The sequence below is a fragment of the Micropterus dolomieu genome, linkage group LG07, assembly GCF_021292245.1.
Source record: "Micropterus dolomieu isolate WLL.071019.BEF.003 ecotype Adirondacks linkage group LG07, ASM2129224v1, whole genome shotgun sequence".
In the NCBI taxonomy this organism is placed as follows: domain Eukaryota; kingdom Metazoa; phylum Chordata; class Actinopteri; order Centrarchiformes; family Centrarchidae; genus Micropterus; species Micropterus dolomieu.
Window position 1 is genome coordinate 24035529 of NC_060156.1, and position 15198 is coordinate 24050726.

The 15198-nt window shown below is 40.4% G+C and overlaps 1 protein-coding gene across 10 annotated transcripts in view; it reads right to left on the reverse strand.

Annotated features, from left to right (window-relative positions):
* parp4 (poly (ADP-ribose) polymerase family, member 4) overlaps positions 1 to 15198 on the reverse strand; it is a 29677-nt gene that overhangs the window by 6214 nt on the left and 8265 nt on the right. For 3 of the 10 annotated variants that reach the window (XM_046053447.1, XM_046053446.1, XM_046053448.1), the window contains exons 14-35: positions 14634 to 14775; positions 13107 to 13249; positions 12828 to 12959; positions 12307 to 12393; positions 11661 to 11825; positions 10002 to 10048; positions 9639 to 9720; positions 8779 to 8916; positions 8493 to 8682; positions 8075 to 8145; positions 7110 to 7321; positions 6550 to 6649; positions 5345 to 5515; positions 4860 to 4940; positions 4529 to 4609; positions 4330 to 4425; positions 4028 to 4180; positions 3483 to 3542; positions 3051 to 3113; positions 2860 to 2940; positions 2310 to 2399; positions 30 to 1819 (exon numbers count right to left, since the gene is read on the reverse strand). In XM_046053447.1, the coding sequence (XP_045909403.1) occupies positions 30 to 1819; positions 2310 to 2399; positions 2860 to 2940; positions 3051 to 3113; positions 3483 to 3542; positions 4028 to 4180; positions 4330 to 4425; positions 4529 to 4609; positions 4860 to 4940; positions 5345 to 5515; positions 6550 to 6649; positions 7110 to 7321; positions 8075 to 8145; positions 8493 to 8682; positions 8779 to 8916; positions 9639 to 9720; positions 10002 to 10048; positions 11661 to 11825; positions 12307 to 12393; positions 12828 to 12959; positions 13107 to 13249; positions 14634 to 14775 (4175 nt within the window). The remainder of the gene's footprint in view (positions 1 to 29; positions 1820 to 2309; positions 2400 to 2859; positions 2941 to 3050; positions 3114 to 3482; positions 3543 to 4027; positions 4181 to 4329; positions 4426 to 4528; positions 4610 to 4859; positions 4941 to 5344; positions 5516 to 6549; positions 6650 to 7109; positions 7322 to 8074; positions 8146 to 8492; positions 8683 to 8778; positions 8917 to 9638; positions 9721 to 10001; positions 10049 to 11660; positions 11826 to 12306; positions 12394 to 12827; positions 12960 to 13106; positions 13250 to 14633; positions 14776 to 15198) is intronic. The other 7 variants (XM_046053449.1, XM_046053450.1, XM_046053451.1 and 4 more) reach the window with 7 other exon arrangements.

The following is a 15198-nucleotide window of genomic DNA, read 5'->3' on the forward strand; positions in this document are numbered from 1 at the left end:
AATCAAAAAAAAGTTTTTTTAGGACTCACCCCATGTGATGTAAAGATGTCAAGGACCTTCGTTTTAAACAAAGGGGATATTTTCTCAGGGCCAGTCTTGTCCCAGAAGAAAACTCTACTGGTTGAGTTTCTTGTAATTCTTTAAATTCAAGTGTTCGCAACCTTATTTTTTCTTGCAACCTCTGTTTTTTCGGTGCATCAACTGGACTTGGAGTGTCAGCATTTAATGGATGACTGGCCAGTTTCAAAAGTTGGACTTGAGGTACGGGGGGTGCTGATATACTCCTATAACATGCACTCCCAAAATCTTGTGGTTCTGAGCTCTTGTGTGCCTCCAGTGACTCACTGACTAGAATTGTTTTTTTTGGAGGAGGAGCTGAGCAAGGAAGGTGAAGTGATGAGAACGGATGATCACTGAAAGGTGGTGGAGGGTCTGCAGAGGCAGAAAATGCAGGTTCTGACTGGAACTGCGCAGGTGAAGGGCTAAATGAGCTACGACCAATTGAAGGGGGTGGAGGTAGAGTGTCTGCAGAGGCAGAAAATGCAGGTTCTGACTGGATCTGCGCAAGTGAAAAGCCTAATAACCTACGACCAATTGAAGGGGGTGGAGGCAGAGTCTCTGCAGAGGCAGAAAATGCAGGTTCTGACTGGATCTGCGCAAGTGAAAAGCCTAATAACCTACGACCAATTGAAGGGGGTGGAGGCAGAGTCTCTGCAGAGGCAGAAAATGCAGGTTCTGACTGGATCTGCGCAAGTGAAAAGCCTAATAACCTACGACCAATTGAAGGGGGTGGAGGCAGAGTCTCTGCAGAGGCAGAAAATGCAGGTTCTGACTGGATCTGCGCAAGTGAAAAGCCTAATAACCTACGACCAATTGAAGGGGGTGGAGGCAGAGTCTCTGCAGAGGCAGAAAATGCAGGTTCTGACTGGATCTGCGCAAGTGAAAAGCCTAATAACCTACGACCAATTGAAGGGGGTGGAGGCAGAGTCTCTGCAGAGGCAGAAAATGCAGGTTCTGACTGGATCTGCGCAAGTGAAAAGCCTAATAACCTACGACCAATTGAAGGGGGTGGAGGCAGAGTCTCTGCAGAGGCAGAAAATGCAGGTTCTGACTGGATCTGCGCAAGTGAAAAGCCTAATAACCTACGACCAATTGAAGGGGGTGGAGGCAGAGTCTCTGCAGAGGCAGAAAATGCAGGTTCTGACTGGATCTGCGCAAGTGAAAAGCCTAATAACCTACGACCAATTGAAGGGGGTGGAGGCAGAGTCTCTGCAGAGGCAGAAAATGCAGGTTCTGACTGGATCTGCGCAAGTGAAAAGCCTAATAACCTACGACCAATTGAAGGGGGTGGAGGTAGAGTGTCTGCAGAGGCAGAAAATGTAGGTTCTGACTGGAACTGCGCAGGTGAAAAGCCAAATGAGCTACGACCAATTGAAGGGGGTGGAGGTAGAGTGTCTGCAGAGGCAGAAAATGTAGGTTCTGACTGGAAGTGCGGAAAAGAGCCAAATAAGCTAAAATTGACAGGTTGCGATTGGGATGGCAAAAGTGCTGAGCCACTCAAGCTTTCTTCAATGCGACAGGGTTGTTGAGGGGCTGCAGAGGCACCAGATGTGGGGAGCATGTTGTATATGGAGTCACACAAGCCAAGAGAAGGAGTATGCTTGAGGTCCATTTGAAATGTTGCTCGCTCAGTTGAAGAAACCAACTTTTCAGGCACCTCTTCTATGAACCTTCGGTACCGTCTCTTGCTGTCACGCTCTAAGACTTGATTGGTGTTCAGATATTTCTGAGGCTGTGCAGTAACTGAACAAGGAGGACTCTACAAACGGAAAAAAAATAAAAACAGGGTTGGAGTCAGAACAAAAGTTTAGCAACAAATTAAAACTGAACTACTCAAACCTATACTACAAGTTCATTGCAGTTCACACAAAAAAAATCTGCTTTTAGATAAATTTATGTTTGTTACCTGACCCCACTATTTAACAAATCCTAAGGAGGTTTTTTCCAATAATGGCCTGCCTCTGCTGTCACATTAAATTGCATCTGTTAAGTGCATGCAGGAAGAATTTAATAAGGGTTATCAATAACTTTACACATCAACATACCACAGCAAATGAATGGAGCAGTGTGGATTGCTCTGCTTAAAAATTAATGTGTATGATGCCACACAAGAATATGATGCACATTTAGAGTTAGTTAACCTAACTATTTTTTCACACTACTTTAAAAATAGCATCTTTACCTAAAAAATGCATTTGTTGTCCCCCCCCCAAAATAGCAAATGTGCAGCAGCAGGTGAAGGAACTAACCGCGGGTGAATAATCTTGAGAGACTTCGGCCTCTTCTGCCAAAATACCTCCCTTATCTTCATCCTCATCATCATCAAGATAATTATCTTCCTACAACAGAGAGACAGCTACAGCTTATAAAACAGGACAATTAACAACAATCACAAGTAAATTTGCTCTTTCCTTTCCCCCGGATTAAATTATACACAGTGTGATGTTACCATAATGAAAACATTGAAACAGTCCTCCACTTCTTCTGTCCCTTTGTTCTCTTCACAATTTTTATCAGAACTACAGCCGAGGATTTCAATGAAGCGCTCGTGTTTATTGTGAATCCTAAAACTAGCTAGATGCGTTTGGTTGGGAGCTGCAAAACATAATCTAACAAAACCTTCAAATCCATGGTTAGTGATTTGGCTGCTCTGGGTAGCTATGAAATATCTGTATAAATGTAAAAATTGTGCACAAAATTACATAAACCCTTTCCTCAATGGTTACAAAGCTAGTGAACTGAGACTGGAGGGAGGACTGTGCAGGATGGAGAATGCAGTTTGTGGGTGAACGAACTAACCATGGATAAATAACTTGCAGAGGCTATGGCTCCTTCCAAAATGTCTCTCTCATCTTCACCCTCCCAAAAACATGCACGTTCCTACAACAGAGAGATAGCTGCAAGTCATAAAACAGGGTAATTAACAACATTCACAAGTAACTTTGCTCTTTTCTTTCCCCCTGATTACATTACACACAGTGTGATGTTACCATCGGCAAAGTTTCAAAACACTCTTCCTCCCCTTCTGTCGATCCGTTCTCGAAGATTCCATCCTGTAAGCCAAACAGTTTTTGTGTTTGTTGTGACTCCTAAAACAAGGTAGATGAGTTTGGTTCTCTTCACTATTTTTATCAGAACTACAGCCGAGGATTTCAATGAAGCGCTCCTGTGTTTATTCTGAATCCTAAAACTAGGTAGATGCGTTTGGTTGGGAGCTACAAAACATGATGTAAAAAAACCCCTTCAAATCCATGGTTAGTGATTTGGCTGCGTTGTGCAGCTACCAGATATTAAGTATAAATGTAAAAATTGTGCTCAAAATTACACAACCTCTTTCCTCTATGGCCACAAAGCTAGTGAACTGAGACTGGAGGGAGGACTGTGCAGGATGGAGAATGCAGTTTGTGGGTGAAGGAACTAACCGCGGGTGAATAATCTTGAGAGACTTCGGCCTCATCTGCCAAAACATCTCCCTCATCTTCCTACAACAGAGAGACAGCTACAGCTTATAAAACAGGACAATTAACAACAATCACAAGTAAATTTGCTCTTTCCTTTCCCCCGGATTACATTACACACAGTGTGATGTTACCATCATGAAAACATTGAAACAGTCCTCCACTTCTTCTGTCCCTCTGTTCTCTTCACAATTTTTATCAGAACTACAGCCGAGGATTTCAATGAAGCGCTCGTGTTTATTGTGAATCCTAAAACTAGCTAGATGCGTTTGGTTGGGAGCTGCAAAACATAATCTAACAAAACCTTCAAATCCATGGTTAGTGATTTGGCTGCGTTGTGCAGCTACCAGATAGTAAGTATAAACGTAAAAATTGTGCTCAAAATTACACAACCTCTTTCCTCTATGGCCACAAAGCTAGTGAACTGAGACTGGAGGGAGGACTGTGCAGGATGGAGAAATCTGCTCTTTCCTTCCCCACTGATTACACTACACACAGAGTGACATTACCGTTATCAAATCACTCAAATCCAACTCTTCCCTCCTTCCTTCCGCATAACTATCCTGAGGAGAAATCCAGCTGATGTAGGGGAGGACATCCACATCTTCCTCTGCGATCAGCTTGGGGATGTCTGTGAAACCCGTCTCTGTTTGTTCTGAGTCCTAAAACAAGGTAGATGAGTTTGGTTTGGTTGGGAGCTACAAAATATGATGTAACAAAACCTTCAAATCCACAGTGAGTGGGTTGGCTGCTCTGGGCAGCTTTCAGATATGAAATATCAGTCTAAATGTAACGTGAAAATTGCACAAACCCTTTCCTCGATGGCCACAAAGCTGGTGAACTGAGACAGGATGGAGAACTCTCTGCTTAACTCGATGATGAAGCGCTTCAACTCTGCTTTCTTCCCCTGGGAAAGTAAAAATCCATGTTAAACCTGTGGAGCTCAGACAAGACAACTCAACCAAGGTGGGTTGCTTGCGGTCTCATTCAATGACACGCACAAAACACACCTCATGTTCAGCTTCATTGGTGTCCAGGCTTCCGTCTTCATAATCCCTGATGAGGGCCCTTGCTGTGAGCTTGTGCAGAAACTGAAATACACACACACACACACACACACACACACACACACACACCAATACACATCATAATCATCGCCTCATCATCCTCAAGATAATGACTATTAACCTGCATCGTATAACTAATGATGTGTGTATTTTGTGGGAGACAGTGTAACAGCATTTTTTTTTTTTTGGTAGCTGAGCCTGTCAGTTAACAAATAGATTCATCAACTGATATTAAACATATACAGCAGGTACTGTTGAGTGTGAGAGTTCTTACTGTGCCCCTGGTTTTCTGCAGCTCACTGGTTGACACCATGGTTTTGAGCTCCTGACCACTCAGGTTACCAAGAAGGGTGGCCTGTAGCAAGTCACAATTATTTGAGTAATTTATTAAAGATAAATGCCAAATATTTGCTGACTTATAGCTTCTTAAATATGTGGATTGCTGCTTTACTTTGTTTTGTATCATTGTAAATTTAATATCCATTTGTGTGTTTTTGAGAGTTAAAGAAAACAAGGCATTTGAATATATCAACTTGAGCTCAGCTCAAAATTAAGCATTTTTCACCAGTAATATATACGAAACAGTTGATCAAACTGATTAGATAAAATTTTATTTATATAGCACCAATTCATTAATGGTAAAAAAATTATCTTTAGTTGCACAGAATAATAAACACATTTACAAAAATATCTGCAAGAAACACAAGAAAAAAGGTAATTCTGCAGTAATTCAGTTTGTCTCGTATATAAACAGCGTACCTGAGTGCAGTGCGGCACAAAGCCATAAACCAGGGTATGACAGTCATTGAACAGAGCATGGAGGTGCTTGGGAGCTTGCACGGGAGGGGGCGCTGTTGGATTAAATTGTTGCCACTTCACTGAAACTGAACTGCAACCAGGAGAAGCCATACGCTTCACCTGACGAGCCACCTGCAGCCAAGACACACAAAAAAAGGGTAAACAGATCAAGAGGTGACTTTATTCTTTGTGAAAGAGTATTTGTCACATTTTATGACTGTTGGTTGCATTGCAAATGCATTAGGTCGGAAAGATCCTCTTGGGAACTGCCAGGGTATCGCTTGGGATGGTGCTGCATGTCTGCAATGTGGCCACTGGCCACATTTGGAGACTTAGAGAAAGACTAAACAGAACAAAATATTGTAGTTACCATTCAGTGACCTGGGGATATGTGACTAACATGATGTAGACAAGATCTGGAGTATTTGTTATTATACATATTTTGGTTTAATTGATTTATTTTTTCGCTGAAATGCAGCAGGACCAATAACTAAAACATAGAGAATAATGGAAACATACTGATTCAAAACTGAAATAGTACATTGCACTGTGATTTTTGAGAAACATCATTGAATGTGAAGTTGCGGATTGACAGATCTCTCCAAAACTTTTGCTCCCTCTCTGAAATCTAAACAAGTTCAAGAGCCTTTCTGTTTATGCTCTGTCAGTAAAGCCTGTTTGTGTTGAACTGACTTGGCCAGTGCAGAAGTCATTTAAACATGAATGATCATGTTGGGTGGTGATGGAATAGTGGATAAGACACAATTGTAAGTTGCTTTGGATAAAAGTGTCAGCTAAATGAATAAATGTAAATATAATGATCATGCATTCGGTCTTCTAAAAGGGAACGCTCTGAAATGGTACTGAATGCACTTCATTCGAGGTACAAGAGTGCAACAATACAATACCAGGACTGGGTGGAAACATTTGTAACATTGGTGCAGTAAATTAAGATTAAATAATTTCTTTTCAAATAGGTGCTAAGGAAATGTAGTTATATCCTATTTTTTTATTTATTACCAAATGAGTAAAAAAAAGATGCAAAAAATGAAAACCACAAAATAGGGACCAGCCGTACAACCTTTACACAATAATTACTAGCAGGAACATAAAATCTGAATATACTGTTTGTTTATCTGTGACTGATTAAAGGTAGTAAGTCTCACCTTCTCTGCCCAGTTGTGTTTGGTTTTTGTGTCGAAGAATTCGAAGGCTCCACCCCCTGCCTGGGCCAGGGCTCTCAGCATGTGCCGATTGGCTGTCGGGCTGCAATGACAAAGTAACAGAAAAACACACCTTTAAAACCTCTTTAATAAAAAAAGCTGCTAATTTTATTTATTTATTGATCATGCAGAGGGATTAAAACACAATAATAGTTTCTATTGTTGTCCCTACAGGACTGTAGACAAAAGCTGTGTGTGACAAATGTATAAATGTGTTTGTCATTAGAGCTCAGAGAGTTCTGACCTGTCTGCATCTTTTCAATCACCTTTCAAAGGTGTGTGTCTGACTGAGACTGTCGTAGACTGCTGCAGATTTTTAACAGTGTCATCGACTGTTGTAGCACAGTATTCATCAACATAAACAATTAGCTAAAAGGATGTTCTTGTGATTTGGGGCTCTGTTAGTCATTTTAGCTAAATCATGAGTGAACCTTTAAATGATAAAAATCAGAAATCCATATCTTTACAGCCCCGTGACCTACTACCCCTCCATCCATTCAGACCTGAGGCCGCATGTGAAGAGGCGGCTGTGCTGAGCGTTGTCTCTGAGCAGCTGCAAGGTGAGCTCTGCGTTCTGGATGTGGCCGTCTGACAGCAGCAGCAGGTTCCTGACGCCTCGGGACGGAGGCAGCAGGCTGAGCGCTCGCAGGGGCCGCCACAGCTCAGTGCTGCCTCCTACTGGAGAGAAGCGCTGATAGGCGGTAGAGGAGCAGAGCTTTCAGGACACACAGGCACATGGTAACGCTCACGTCATAACATGAAACCGTAGTTACAAGCAGCCAATTGGGAAAAGTTGTTCATGTCAAATCTCTGACTTGCTATTCCAAATCAGAGGTATCTGGAATTTCTGACACCGACGTATCTCACTGAAAATAACTACAAACATGTCAACAAACTGTTGCAGAATGGCTACAAATGCACCACCACTGGCAGTTACTTTAAAATAACACACACTGTGAAGTTAGTAAACTGTAAACTGTGAAGTATAAATTTTAAAGCAATGAAAAACACTTCTGTCAATGAACCACTTGTTACTTACTTTAAAAATCTAATACAGAAAATCCTAAATTCACATAAGAAATTCACCTTACATTGACCAGTCCAGCCAAGTGTATCCTGTTTTATTTTCAGACAACTCAGCACTCAGACAAGTGCAGAAAACATAAAGCACACTTTTTTTTACGGCAGTAAAAATAGCCGTACAGTAACACAGCAGTGATGACTTTGTGTAGTTAAGTTGATATTACAGTATATAAACTCAGGTCTGATAATTTCATAGTTTAAGATGTTATTTATATGTTTTTATAAAGTTGAAATACCACAGATAACATCTAAACAACTCTTTAACTTAAAAAAAATATATGCTTGCTTCATGTCAGAGTTCTCTGGCAACATTACTCAATATTCCTTATAACAATGGCTTCCACGTTGAACTACAGCATGAAAGAATCTGCCAGTCATAACTCACCTTGATGAAGCTCTCGGCTGCCTGACGAGATTCAGCAAGAGGTTGTGCTGTCGGGAAAGTTTCTGTGTGATCTGACAGACAAAACCACAGTAAAGGACAAGAAAATGACAACTGACAACTGTAGTCATTAGTTATTTTAGCAAAATATTCAGTAGGATAATGATCAATGAGAAATTGTACCACGTAAAAAGTCTTCACCACAGTTGTATTCCATAACACAATAATGATTTTCCTCATTATTTCTTTATTAATATTTAATGTAGTAAAATAAATCCCTTTCACCGTTTGCCATTTTCAGTTTTACCTTCCTATTTAACAGTGAGTTTTAGTTTGTCTCACCTTGCCAACTTGTACCTTCTCTTTTTTAAGTATTATCACTGCATAGGCTAAGCAAAAATTTAAAAAGGAAACAACTGACCTGTGCCAAAGAAAATGACATTGAGTCTGAGGTTTCGGTCAAGGGTTTTGAGGACCTGCAGGGCAATTCTCTGGGCTATGCGGAGAGATTCTCCCTTCATGGACTCAGATGTGTCCAGCAACAGGACGACTTCATCGGATGCTGAAATGGAGTTGATGTCAAAGTCTGGATAGAAAACCAACATGCAGGCCTAGAGGAGAGAGTGAGAGATGGTTAAAAAAACAAACAGGTAACACAGTGGCAGGCAGGCAGGCAGGCAGGCAGGCAGGCAGGCAGACAGACAGACCTGGCTGTCCTTGTCAGGGTGTTTCTCAACCCACATCCTGGGCAGGTGCACCTCAGACAGAGTGACTGACAGCTGGAAACCTTCTGGACCCATGACCTCTCCCGGCAGCACGCTCACCACCGCCTTACAGTCTGTTCTCTATGGGATCGCATAAGCACACACACAGAAAAGAAAAAAAACAAACATAAAATAGAGGAAAGGAACTAGCTATGCAAGTAATGATTACTTTTATAATGTTGTAATAGATAAAACATCAAGCATAGTTTCGATGATGTGATGACAAATCTGCGTCAATGATGGCATAACTCAAACTAGAAAATAAAATTTTAAAAGAAGAAAACGTTGCAGAAAAAAATTAATATAATAAACACAGAAAGGCAAGCATATTCTACTGAAGCTGTAACAAGATAATTTTTAGTATTGTGACATGTAAAAAAAATCATTAAGAGATTTAGTTAATTATAACAAATAATCTGCTGATAGACTTCTCAATTTATCAAGTCATCCCTTCAGCAAGTCATCCCTTCCCCAGAGATATACAGTTGAACCCCATTTGTAGAAATACATGAAAGAGTAAAAACATTTTATGCAGTATGCAGGTTGTGCAAAGTGACAATGTTCCCATTTCAAAATTAATTTCTAGAACTTAATTCCTTGATCCATGTTGAATATTAAGGCATTCAGCATAATTGGGTAGACTTCTTCCTAAATTTATGTCTACACTTTTTCTATACATTTGTAGAATTTCTTGACTTGTGCAGGAACCCAATCCAACAGAGAAAAACTGACAAACATGTAACAATATCTGTATAGTCAAAATGAAGTTTATCATTATCAAGATGTGAATACATCCAAATGACCTTCATCTTGATTTTGTGAGTGGTGCTCTTTAGGCTGGAGATCTCATAGGGCATCTCGATTGACATGTCCAGGGTGAACTCTCTGAGGGAAAGAAACAACACATTTAACACAGCCTCTAGCTGAAGTGTGCATTCCACACAATAGAACAACGCACACACTTTTCTGTGAAAATGTTTGACTTGTTAAAAGACAAACGATTGAACACAATTGTCAGTGATTGATTATTTGTCCACTGTTTCACCACATTACACCACTGGACATTCAGCACTAAAGGTGGAGTCAGGAAACAACTATCTCATGGATTAAACATTTTGTTAAAAGTAAACTGCATTAAAATATTCAACACACATAATTTAGATTACCTCGTACTTGCTTCCTCATCGGTCACACACACCTTCTCCACAGTGACCTGTTGAACAATGGAAAACGCACAAAAACAGAGGAGAACATTTACAGTCATTTTACTTTCAATGCCGAGCCCCCCACATACGATGAGACCCAATACCCTCTCTTTTCCTCTGAACTCCATACAAAATTAAAGCAGTAGTTTCCAAATTTAAACCTTTCCCACTCTCCGACGCCCGCAGCTACAAAGTTGACACCGACCTGTTAGAAACTTAGGCTAAATATCCACTCCTTGCCCACTCAAGCACCGCCATACCAACTCCTCAAAACACCACAGTAGCAACAGACATCACATTTGAATGTTTTCACCAAGGTGAGAGTCATTCCAAGGTTCACACAGCTGGTCAGTCGGTGGGGCATTTCCCTGGTGTGTGCTCACACACCTGGGACTGCTCGGTAGACAGAAACACAGACTGCATACAAGCCTAGCGCTGGTCTTGTGGGAGTGGCCGGCTGTACCAAACTCTGCCGGGAAGGATGGAGAGGTACATGCGCGAGAGTAGTATTGGCATTGGATGTCCTTATCATGCTATATGAAGCCTCACAGCCTCACAGGCAGAAACGCTCCACCCCAGACTTTTCTTCTATTGATCCTAATGTGCACATAGATGCCATCAGGGTGCTCCGAAGGGTCCCAAATGAGTTTAAAGCAAGAAATCAAATTTGATTTGAATCAAGTCTCTGTTGATGTGGTTGTACAATTAACAAAAATGTGGAGATGGTGGATCTTTTATAACAATCAACCGTCAAAGCTTGTGACTGTTAAATATTAAGATATTAACATATGATTATCTGAAAGACTAATTGAATTCATTTTAGGGAATTAATTTACAAATAAAGACCAAACTCTTTATTATTAATTTCTTTCCAGTGACAGGACCATCAGATTGGTGAGTAATGCATACACTTTTATCTGATGGAACCAGTGTGTGTTTTTTTATCCTTAACCTTTTCTCTCCTATACTCCTTATGTTAGTCTGTCCACATTTACTAGAGTTTAGGTCAGAGCTGTGAGGTTGTTTTGGCGATTTGATGATTGTTGTTCCTCTCCTCTCCTGGAATGTTAATTCAAGGCCGAGAAGATCTCTGTCCAAAACATAGAAACCTTGACTGTGTAAATGATAATGCATCCCTTTGCTCGGGGCCAGACGCCCAATGCCGCCCTAGGCAGCAGGTCTCTGGACCAGCTGTATATGTGTTTTAGTACTTCTGTTTATTCTCTTTTGTTAAATAAATTCTTCAAAGACAACGGTTGGTTGTTACTCAATTCTTTGCTTAACCCCTCACCAGGAATATAATTTCCACGACAGTGAGGACAGTTTAGCACTAGCCAAGATAGAAAGACACAACCCTAATGTGGCAAAAGAAATATGGAAATACAGAAACACTTGGTCTCAATTGAAAATTTCTTCTGTGATGAGTGGTTCATGTAAAAGTGAGACAGCTATCTCATACATTTCATTGCTTTTTAAGAAAATAATAATTTCACAAATACACTGTCCTCCTATTGTTTTCTTGCCGTTTTAACACTATTGACAGCCTGCAGAAAAAGAACTGCTACTATTAGGTGGGATTTTATTAGGTTTTGTCAGGCATCCCATCCCCTCTTTGCTTACTTGTGTGGTCTGGTTTAGCGCTGCACCCTCCTGCCACGGAGCCACACTCCCAGGGAGGGAGAAGAGGATGCTCCCGTCCCTGACGATCAGCTCAGACACAAAGGTGACTTTAATGAGGACAGTCGCACCCGGGGGCAGATTGCCCACACTGATGGTGAACACATCCTGCAGTGAGCACAAAAATAACATCACAACCAGTGTAACAACAGAGTTTTGAAGTGGGAGGAGCTATTTCAGGCGCCTCTGGATCCGGAAGTAAAATCCCCATACTATCCCCATATTATCTTTCTTTAGCCAATGTTACTTGACTCACAGTTTGAGCTCCTCTTCTCCTCTGAAACTCTCTCGGTTTAATCATCACCTCTGGGGAGAAGTTAACTACCACTTCCCAGGTGCAGTATTAATGTTTTTATTGCAACTGCAATGACAAAGCCTTTTGAAATTGCCAGGCTCTGATTTGCACTTCTAACTGGATTCTTCTCAGCGATTCCCACTTTATAACTATACAAACTTTTCTGTATCATTTTGATGAGCTGAAGAAATTAATGGAATGCTGTAAAAAAGGGTGATACATATTGTGGTACACTGATTGTGCGGTCTAATATTTCAGGATTGGTGTTTGGTTGAGTGCAGAGGGTGAACATACAGGGGCGTCCTGGTCCATGAGGTAGGCTCCATGGCCTTTCTCAATAGCCTGCCTGTACTCCTTGCGGGCCGTCTCTTTCTCCTTTACCTGAGTTCCAAACAGACACAAAAAACAAGGTTAAATTGGTTTTGCTATTAATCCATTATGTTAGTTTTATCCTTTGCGTGGTACTGGTGGATGGGGTTTACAATACAATGACTACCTGAAAATATCTCCAATCACTGAGCGGTCAATCAGAAAAGAGCAGCCTGTCAACAGTTGCTCACAATGTGTACAAAAAATCCAATACTGTACAGTACAAGAGTGATACCACACACCTGGTGTGATCAAATGGATGCATACTCTAAATGACAGTTTGGCTTTCATAAGAATATCAAACTGAGCCTTTTCATTTTCCTTTGTGTCATTTACAGAAGGGGCATTTACAATATCATGTCAGTAAATTTAGATAAATAATAAGAAATAACATAGATAACAAGGAAATACAATAAATGAATGTAAATAAAATAATGTTACGTTACCTGCCCAACCACATGTTTCCCATTGATGAAAGCTTCAAATCCACACACTGCTGCAGAATCATCCAACGGGAAGACATACTTGGCCTCAATTGGCACAGAGCTCAGATTGGTGTACTTTTGGAAAATGACGACCTAAAAGAGGACAGAGGGCAGATGAGAGACGTATACTTTCAGTGCTTGATTTGAGATTGAGCCAGTAAACACTGCAATTAGTTTTTTTTAGGAAGCTGAATAAAATCAACCACTCAGCTATCAACAACCTAACAGAGAAAAAGCCACCTGAGAGAGCAGATCCATCAGTTTGCACTTCACGTGGACGGCCTGCAGAGGGAGCTGCTGACCAGAGCTGTCCAAAAGTCCAGCTGTCACACCCTCCAGTGGGTTTTTAATGCTTTCAACCCCGTCATCCTCCAAACCGAGCTCTACACACACACACCACATAAAATGCTTGTTTGCTTACCACTGCTATCAAAACAATACAGGACATCACCAAAAAATATCAAAGTGAAGCTCAAAAAAGTACAAGTAAATTAAAAACGATGTAAAACCAAGAAAGCAACAGTCTGTATTACTTATGAAATTGGCACTGATAAAACATAACGCCTTTCTTTTTTGTGACCCAAGGCTCAAATATTATTCCATTGCTACTTAGTGTCTCAACCCACTTTCATAATAATTACTAATTATGTATGCTGTATTTGGTGCAGTATGTATTTTAAATTTTTCATGCTTTATAGAGTAGAAGCAACGTGGATTCAATAAAGGTTTTCTTATCTTATTCCACATCCTTAAAGACCTCAGGCTTACACAATTTACAACATCATTCTTCAGGATATAAGTTCAGTTACCTCTGCATGGAAATGTGATAAATTATAATAACTTTCTTTGATGTGATAGTTAACAAGGCAAAACACCATCCCTGATGATGATAATTAACTCCAAGGTGTATTTGGAAATATGGGATTGCCCTTAGGCAAATTTTTACTTATTTGCAAATTTCACGGTTTCATAGTTTTAAGTGACACGTCTATGCTGTAGTGGGTTTGACATGCCTCGTCTTTTAAAGGCCAATAATGATATAGATATTCTTAAACAGAGGCCACTGCTGGATTTGCAAAACCACTCTAGTACGGTTGTCTTGCCAAAAACTGGGACCAGGAATGCTGGACTGGGAAGTTTAAAGGGCTATTTGAGGGTTAAGACTTGGTTTTAGGGTTAGAATTGGGTCTGGTTCAGGGTTGGGCACTTAGTTGTGAGGGTTAGGGTTAAGGAACGCATTATGTCAATGACCAAGTCACCACGAACAATAGTGACACAAGGCAGTCTGTGTGTGTGTGCGCGCCTGCTGTGCGAATGTAGTAGTAGAAATAGGACAGGGTTTATAAAAACTGTATTTTATTTAAGTGTGTGTGGGTTGTATTCATGTGGCTGAAAGGTTTTGTATTTATGTGGAGTATTGACATGTTTTCTCTCTCTGTTTAATGTATTCTCTGTTTTACTGAAACAGCTTTTGGATACTACAGTCAAAAACAAAAAATGTGGCTTTTCTTTTTACTGTCCTGTTGTCTGAAGTAAACCACTCCACACTTTAGCTGAGTGGAGTCGGTACTATGATGGTGGGGTTCAATGGTATGATAGTAGGGTTGATGGCACAATTTTGAATTTATCAAAGTGGTTGAAAATGAGCTGAAGAAACCAGAAAATTCTCTCAGTCGTGTAAACAAACCTCTACTGTGGTGTGTAACCATCAGATTTTAATGTTTAAACTGCTGACCCTTATGAGAACTATACTTGTCCGGCGCCCACCTTGGTCAGAAGAGGGCAGGCTAGGCTCAGCTGAGGTATTGATGGCAGGACTGAACTCCTTTATTTGGTCTCCCTCTATGCTAAACTGAACCACGTACTTCAGTTTCACCTGTTCAGGACTGTACACCACGTATTCGTCATCCTGGAGCAGAAATATAATTATACATGTTAGAGCGCACACAGGCATGGACATTTAGATGAGTTAAGGCTGTGTGATGTTAAATCAAGTTAAATTTTGTTTATTATAACTGATAACACTTGCTGTCTTCAGAGAATACTTTTCACAGTCACCTGTAATTTAAATGTGAAAACTCATAGGTAAAGTCATTCATTGTTCATTTCCCTCAGCTTTTTGATGATCTGCAACACAATCTTAAAAATACATATTGTACACACTTGCTTTTATTCCTTTATTTATTTAAAAATGACACCAATATTAATATAAACAATAAATGTAGGCAATAATTAATGTATAAATGTGACATAAATTTCTGCTTTCATTTGCTTCTGTATTTATTTGCCTTTGTATTAATCCCTCTATCTACTAAATAATGATGAATTTATT